Source organism: Salvelinus fontinalis, chromosome 11 (assembly GCF_029448725.1).
Source record: "Salvelinus fontinalis isolate EN_2023a chromosome 11, ASM2944872v1, whole genome shotgun sequence".
Taxonomy (NCBI): Eukaryota; Metazoa; Chordata; class Actinopteri; order Salmoniformes; family Salmonidae; genus Salvelinus; species Salvelinus fontinalis.
In genome coordinates this window covers 54,233,265-54,241,636 of record NC_074675.1, presented here as the reverse complement: position 1 = coordinate 54,241,636, position 8,372 = coordinate 54,233,265, and the positions used below count along the sequence as shown (strand labels likewise).

The 8,372-nt window shown below is 44.3% G+C and overlaps 1 protein-coding gene across 1 annotated transcript; it reads left to right on the top strand.

The window, feature by feature from the left end:
• Positions 1-1,503: 1,503 nt before the first annotated feature.
• rwdd (RWD domain containing 4) lies at positions 1,504-8,364 on the top strand. The gene is made up of 6 exons (XM_055939046.1): positions 1,504-1,726; positions 3,491-3,571; positions 6,199-6,308; positions 6,664-6,814; positions 6,953-7,052; positions 7,162-8,364. The coding sequence occupies exons 1-6, from the start codon at positions 1,703-1,705 to the stop codon at positions 7,242-7,244; spliced, it is 549 nt and encodes a 182-aa protein (XP_055795021.1). The 5' UTR covers positions 1,504-1,702; the 3' UTR covers positions 7,245-8,364.
• The last annotated feature ends 8 nt before the right edge of the window (positions 8,365-8,372 follow it).

Sequence of the window (8,372 nt, the reverse complement as noted above, 5' to 3'; positions counted from 1 at the left end):
CTCCTGCGGCGGGCCGGGCGCAGTGCGTGCTAACCTGGTCGCCAGGTGCACGGTGTTTCCTCCGACACATTGGTGCGGCTGGCTTCCGGGTTGGATGCGCGCCCTGTTACGAAGCAGTGCGGCTTGGTTGGGTTGTGCTTCGGAGGACGCATGGCTTTCAACCTTCGTCTCTCCCGAGCCCGTACGGGAGTTGTATAGCGAGATATACAAGATAGTAACTACAAACAATTGGAGAAAAGGGGGTAAAATATTATGGAGAAAAAAGGAAAAAAGAACGACAAAATTAGACCCTTAAGGGAACGTTCTATAAAGTTTGTTGTTAGCTGGGAAGAGAGGCTTTTCTATTAATTAAATAAGAATTAGGCCTTAGCTCACTATCTCTGAGTGACCCTACCACTGGGACCAAAGTGTGGTTCAACAAGACAGATGAGTCTGATCACTTGACCTTTATGTCAACTACACATGGACTGATGTCATTGAGCTGCTATGCTGATTTATAAGGGCTCGTGAGCCACTTTTACAGCCTAAAAATAGATTAGAGTGTCTATTCAGTGTATTGTCACGATTATCAATATGGTACTTTCGATTCAACAATTGATATGGTACCGGATTAGTGTTTGTTTGGTGAGTACCAAGTTCCATGCCAGTCTGCCTATTTCTAAAGAGAAAATGAACCAAAAATATAAAATATAAACGCAACACGCAACAACAATTTTACTGAGTTATAGCTCATGTAAGGACATCAGTCAATTTAAATAAATTCATTAGGCCTTAATCTATGGATTTCACATAACTGAGTAGGGGCAGGGTGGCACTGGGTGGCCCTGGGAGGCCAACCAATTAGAATTAGTTTTTCCCCACAAAAGACAGAAATACTCCTCAGTTTCATCAGCTGTCCAGGTGGCTGGTCTCAGACGATTCCGCAAGTGAATAAGCCAGATGTGGAGGTTCTGGACTGGCGTGATTACAGGTGGTCTGTGGTTGTGAGGCCAGTTGGACGTACTGCCAAATTTTCTAAAATGACATTGGAGGCAGCTTATGGTAGAGACATTAACATTAAATTCTCTGGCATCAGCTCTGGTGGACATTCCTGCAATCAGACAAAACAGACAAAACTGCACATTTTAGAGTGGGCTTTTATTGTCCCCAGCACAAGGTGCACCAGTGCAATGATCATGCTGTTTAATCAGCTTCTTGATTTGCTACATCTGTCAGGTGGATGGATTATCTTGGCAAAGGAGAAATGCTTACTAACAGGGATGTAAACAAATTTGACCACATCATTTGAGAGAAATAAGCTTTTTGTATCTTATAGGGTTTGTATCTTATGAGAGAAATAAGCTTTTTGTATCTTATATTTGAGCTCATCAAACCAACACTTTACATGTTCCGTTTATATTTTTGTTCAGTATATTTAGGAAATCTTAGTTCCAGACACCCTCCTGTGGCCATATAAAAGCATTGCAGTATCTGCAAGAGTTGTCGGGTTCAAAGTTCAGAGACATTGCGCATGCGTACAATGCGAAGAACATCATGGGTCACGTCTGACGTTGGATCAACTAGATACGTTGCTAAATTTATAAACTAGCTATATATTTTTTTATCACAGACATGACACGTTAACTCTGCACTTTTCATATTTTGTACTGTTAGCTAGACATATTTGACTACATTGTTTAGCGTCACCTGAAAGAAAGAAATCATGACTGCCAACGAGGATCAAGAGGTAATATCTGGTGATGCTAAACAGCGCGCTAGCTAACTAACAGAGCTAGCTAGCAGTGATGTACGAAGGCTGAACTGTTAACAGTTTTCGACAAAACAGAGTTTCATGAACGACGTACTAGCATTACCGTAGTCAGTGGATGCTTGGGATAGTTTGCCTAGTTAGCTAACTGAAGAACTAGGCTAGTTTTGCCTAGTTAGCTAACTGAAGAACTGGGCTAGTTTTAGCCACACCACCAGTTAGCCAACAATAGCTCTGAGTAGTGTGAGTCATTGCACTGAATCTCCTTAGATAGCTAACGTATTTATACTGAACAAAAAATATGAACCCAACATGAAAAGTGTTGGTCCCATGTTTCATGATCTGAAATATAATGTCCCAGATATTTTCCATACGCACAAAAAGCTTATTTCTCTCAAATGTTGTGTACAAATTTGTTTACATCCCTGTTAGTAAGCATTTCTCCTTTGCCAATATAATCCATCCAACTGACAGTTGTTATATATCAACAATTTGATTAAACAGCATGATCATTACACAGGTGCACCTTGTGCTGGGAACAATAAAAGGCCACTAAAAGGTGCAGTTTTGTCACACAACGCCACAGATGTCTCAAGTTTTGAGGGAGCGTGCAATTGGCATGCTGATTGCAGGAATGTCCACCAATGCTGTTGCCAGATAATTGAATGTTAGTTTATCTACCATAAACCGCCTCCCACATTGGACTTACTGCCAAATTCTCTAAAACAATCGGCCTCACAACCACAGACCACGTGTAACCACGCCAGCCGAGAACTTCCACATCCAGCTTCTTCACCTGCGGGATCATCTGAGACCAGCCACCTGGACAGTTGATGAAACTGTAGGTTTGCACCACCAAAGAATTACGGTAGAAACTGTCTCAGGGAAGCTCATCTGCATGCTCGTCGTCCTCACCAGGGTCTCGACTTGACTGCAGATTGGCGTTGTAACTGACTTCTGTGGGGAAATGCTCATCTTCGATGGCCACTGGCACGCTGGAGAAGTGTTTTCTTCACGGATGATTCCCGGTTTCAACTACCGGGCAGATGGCAGACAACGTGTATGGCGTTGTGTGGGAGAGCGGTTTGCTCATGTGAACGGAGTGCCCCATGGTGGGGTTATGGTATGGACAAGCATGAATGGCAATTTTAATGCACAGAGATTCTGTGAAGAGATCCTGAGGCCCATTGTCGTGCCATTTATCTGCCGCCATCACCTCAAGTTTCAGCATGATAATACACGGCCCCATGTCACAAGGATCTGTACACAATTCCTGGAAGATGAAAATGTCCCAGTTCTATGGCCTGCACACTCACCAAACATGTCACCCATTGAGCCTGTTTGGGATGCTCTGGATCGACGTGTACGACAGCGGGTTCCAGTTCCCGCCAATATTCAGCAACTTCGCACAGCCATTGAAGAGGGCCACAATCAACAGCCTGATCAACTCTATGCGAAGGAGATGTCGCGCTGCATGAGGCACACCAAATCCTGACTGGTTTTCTGATTCACTCCCCTACCTTTTTTTTTTAAGGTATCTGTGACCAACATATGCATATCTGTGTTCCCAGTCATGTGAAATCCATAGATTAGGGCTTAATGAACTTATAAACTGCAACTCAGTAAAAGGGTCTGTATATTATCTAGCTACCTACCGTCTTGTATCCAGCATCAATGAATAACCTCTCTCTCTCTCTCCGTGCTCTGTCTCGTCTCTCTCCCTCACTTTGGTTTCTGTTCCAGATGGAGTTAGAAGCACTTCGTTCTATATACGAGGGGGATGAGTGCTTCAAGGAAGTCAGCCCAGTTTCTTTTCAGTTTAGGGTGAGTAGCTTGTTGAATGGGATGTGCTGTAGAAGTGAGATTCTCAGTTGGGAAAACATCCGTCCAAAGATAGTTCATCTTTGTCATTTATAGTGGGAGCAAATGAAGCGTAGTGGTTAGCACAGACAAGGAGGTGGGCAAAGCCATGTAGGAGATAGTGAGATCCTGTTGGTGCGTTGTAGCATATTTCCGTTGGGGAACTCCTCCTCTGAAGTAGGCATGTGCACAAACTCGATTCGACCTTGTACTCCTTCTAAACGACACAATTGAAATGTATACACTGCTCAAAAAAATAAAGGGAACACTTAAACAACACAATGTAACTCCAAGTCAATCACACTTCTGTGAAATCAAACTGTCCACTTAGGAAGCAACACTGATTGACAATAAATTTCACATGCTGTTGTGCAAATGGAATAGACAGGTGGAAATTATAGGCAATTAGCAAGACACCCCCAATAAAGGAGTGGTTCTGCGGTGGTGACCATAGACCACTTCTCAGTTCCTATGCTTCCTGGCTGATGTTTTGGTCACTTTTGAATGCTGGCGGTGCTTTCACTCTAGTGGTAGCATGAGACGGAGTCTACAACCCACACAAGTGGCTCAGGTAGTGCAGCTCATCCAGGATGGCACATCAATGCGAGCTGTGGCAAGAAGGTTTGCTGTGTCTGTCAGCGTAGTGTCCAGAGCATGGAGGCGCTACCAGGAGACAGGCCAGTACATCAGGAGACGTGGAGGAGACCGTAGGAGGGCAACAACCCAGCAGCAGGACCGCTACCTCTGCCTTTGTGCAAGGAGGAGCAGGGGGAGCACTGCCAGAGCCCTGCAAAATGACCTCCAGCAGGCCACAAATGTGCATGTGTCTGCTCAAACGGTCAGAAACAGACTCCATGAGGGTGGTATGAGGGCCCGACGTCCACAGGTGGGGGTTGTGCTTACAGCCCAACACCGTGCAGGACGTTTGGCATTTGCCAGAGAACACCAAGATTGGCAAATTCGCCACTGGCGCCCTGTGCTCTTCACAGATGAAAGCAGGTTCACACAGACGTGACAGAGTCTGGAGACGCCGTGGAGAACGTTCTGCTGCCTGCAACATCCTCCAGCATGACCGGTTTGGCGGTGGGTCAGTCATGGTGTGGGGTGGCATTTCTTTGGCGGGCCGCACAGCCCTCCATGTGCTCGCCAGAGGTAGCCTGACTGCCATTAGGTACCGAGATGAGCTCCTCAGACCCTTTGTGAGACCATATGCTGGTGCGGTTGGCCCTGGGTTCCTCCTAATGCAAGACAATGCTAGACCTCATGTGGCTGGAGTGTGTCAGCAGTTCCTGCAAGAGGAAGGCATTGATGCTATGGACTGGCCCGCCCATTCCCCAGACCTGAATCCAATTGAGCACATCTGGGACATCATGTCTCGCTCCATCCACCAACGCCACGTTGCACCACAGACTGTCCAGGAGTTGGCGGATGCTTTAGTCCAGGTCTGGGAGGAGATCCCTCAGGAGACCATCCGCCACCTCATCAGGAGCATGCCCAGGCATTGTAGGGAGGTCATACAGGCACGTGGAGGCCACACACACTACTGAGCCTCATTTTGACTTGTTTTAAGGACATTACATCAAAGTTGGATCAGCCTGTAGTGTGGTTTTCCACTTTAATTTTGAGTGTGACTCCAAATCCAGACCTCCATGGGTTTATAAATTATCAATGGAAATCAAATTTTTGTGTGATTTTTGTTGTCAGCACATTCAACTATGTAAAGAAAAAAGTATTTAATAAGAATATTTCATTCATTCAGATCTAGGATGTGTTATTTTAGTGTTCCCTTTATTTTTTTTGAGCAGTGTATATTTTAACTTTGGCAAAGCCTCAAGTCCACAACACTTAGTGCGCTGTGTTTGTAACCGTTTTGGGAACAGAAACATGTATTGAGATCAGATGTTTCATCGATGAGTGTGCAGAATGTCGGCCCAGTTTTACGTAGTACCATCCTCTCCAACTACCTCTCGACTGGACTTCCTCTCACTACCATATTTGGTCGTGAGAAAATGGTTCTAAATGGATGCTTCAGTTTTTTATATCCCCAGTGACATGTCTGGGTTACCCCTTCTGTCTGTTGTCCATCCTCTTCTCCTACGCGATCCGGAAACGGAAGCCATATTTAGGATATTGTCAGTTTGTTAATAGGCGGCAGGAGGAGTTTTATTTTGTATTCATCCTATGCTAGAGGATGCTCAGGAATATCCTACTGCTGATGATTTTAAATCAGCCACATCCCCTTTGAACCCGCTGTTGTTGGGTGAAAAAAGCATTCGCAGATTTAAAAACGATGAACTACTTTCAAAATATATACTTTTAATGTATAAACATCCTTTTATAAAATATTTTATTTTCGCCTCTCCTCGATTTACCTTTTGACCTTTTTCAAAAAGAGTCGAGTAGAGGTCGTAGGAGACGAAGTGAGGAATCAAGGAAATTAAAGTGTGATTATCCTAGTGTCTGTCTCCCAAACCTCTTAGGCTCACCTGGTTCAGTTGGTTTACTAATCAGCTGGGTAGTCAAGAGGTTTTGGGAAACACTGTCGACGTGAATGAACATTGTCTAACATCCCGAACCACTTCCTTTTCCAGATAGGAGAACATGATGACTCCAAAGCGTTCATTCTGGATATTTCATGGCCTGAGATGTATCCTGAAACGGCACCTGAAATTTCTCTAGGTGGCTTTTTCAACAAAAAAATGTAAGTAACCATTGACACTGTACAATACTTATTGTGGTTAGCCTAATTTATGTTACTACCATGCTATATTCCTAAGTTTGGGTCATGATCCACCAATGAAATGCAGTGAGCCTGTAAAGATACAAAATAACTTAATATATGAAGTTGTCTAATTCCTGAGGTAATTACATTGAGTTGGTCCTGTCCTCTGTGGCTCTTTTGGTCGAGCATGGCACTTGTAATGCCAGGATAGTGGGTTTAGATTCCTCCTGGAGCCACTCATGCAGAAAATGTATGCACGCAAGACTTGACTGTACGTCGCTTTTTGGGTAAAAACACCAGCTAAATGATTTATTCTAAATGATTCTCTTATCAGATCTTCAGAGACCAAGCAGCTGATCATCTCTGGGTTGGAGGAGCAGGTGGAGGCCAACCTGGGCACTGCCATGATGTACACCCTGTTCGAGTGGGCCAAAGACAACCAGGAAGCTCTGATGGAGAACCACCAAGCCGTGGTCACTGCCGTGGTCAGTGTGTTACACACACACACACACACACACACAACCATAGAAATAGAATGACTTGGAAGGGACTTTCCGTTCGAGTCGGTTTAGTATTTATATACACATTGTGCTCATTAACCAGTGGTGCCCTGTTTTCCCCAGACGCTGACATCTAACAGTGATCTCAACGCCCCAGCCAAGAAGAAAGAGAAGAAGGAACAGCTGACCAAATCACAGAAGAGGAAGATAACATGTAGAACTGGTAAGGACTGAAATGACTTGAGTATTAACTTTCCGTCATCAAATTACTATTTTTAGTCAAGACCTATTGATATTTCAACAGTGCTATTCACACGATACTGTTTCAACAGATAACAAGGGGGAGCTCCCCAGAGGCTGGGACTGGGTCGACGTCATCAAGGTATATTCCGTTCAGTCAGTTCACGGCAGTTGATTTTGTGCCGACTATTTTTGTTGTCCTGTATGATTTTTCATTTTATTTCATAAGACCACCCGTGCTTTTGATAGCACCATTGCTGCCAATAGCGCCATTGTTCATCATTTTAATGTCTCTCCTTTCTTGCATCTTCAACTTGTTGAACATGACACTCCAGCATGTAAGTACAATGGAAAAACGATACATATTTCGCAATATACATATAAAAAAAACATGCCCCATCTGAGCTTACTGTGGTTTCTAAATGCTTTTCATATTATATTGTCGTTTTTCAGTTGAGCAGAACAGGCGGTAAAGAGGAAGACTAGAATGCCGTGGAGGAGGTGGAGAGGTCTCTGGTACTGCTTTTACCAGGAAGTGAAGTTTCCCGACCTCACTCAGACCACCTGACCGCTGCTCTGTAGACTCCTTCCAGTCTGCCCCAAAGACACCACACTCAAGACGGGCGCTTTTTCGCTCCAAGGGAAGACGGGGTCCTCTACACCTGAACACAATCAATAGTTGTCAAAGCTGTCATTTTGAGAGGGTGTCACACATGCAGGTGGTTTAGTGTCATATCGGAAGGAGTATAAAATGTGGCTTTTTTTTTATTTTTATGAACTGTTTTCATTTGCTTGGAAGAGACCCCCAATGTGTGTGACTAATTTTGGTTTTAACGGTGGTGATGACGGTGAATTGCAGTGTGAGCTGCATAGAAACGAACGAAGGCTTGTAAGGGGTGTGTGCTAGTATTTGTGCTGTCGAGTGAATGGTGAAGGGGTGGCAGTGTCATCTGTTTTCACTAGTACTGTATGCTTGTCGAAGTGGAATGATCTGGACTTCTTGTTACCATGAGCCAGACTTACATGTACTGGCATCACTGCCGGGGAATTGAAAATAGGTCCACTGTGAGACCGGTTCAGTTGCTAGGCATCGGGAGCTGTAAAACGTGCTTTACCAGGGGTGTCAAAGTATGGCTGTATGACTTTAGGATCCTCGGTGTATCATGATGTGGTGTGGAACATAAACTCAACATGTTATGAAGGACACAACAACTGAATATGTGATATTGTGCCCCTTTAATTTAGAGACGTGCTGGAGAAACATTCGGGGTTTTTTTAAATAAAAAAATGATTACTACGATAT

Bases quoted from the DNA above. Each gene is read 5' to 3' on its own strand.
- rwdd (XM_055939046.1), top strand. From the start codon at position 1,703: ATGACTGCCAACGAGGATCAAGAG. The intron at 1,727-3,490 runs GTAATATCTGGT...TTTCTGTTCCAG, and splicing joins CTGCCAACGAGGATCAAGAG to ATGGAGTTAGAAGCACTTCG. The intron at 6,815-6,952 runs GTCAGTGTGTTA...TGTTTTCCCCAG, and splicing joins AAGCCGTGGTCACTGCCGTG to ACGCTGACATCTAACAGTGA.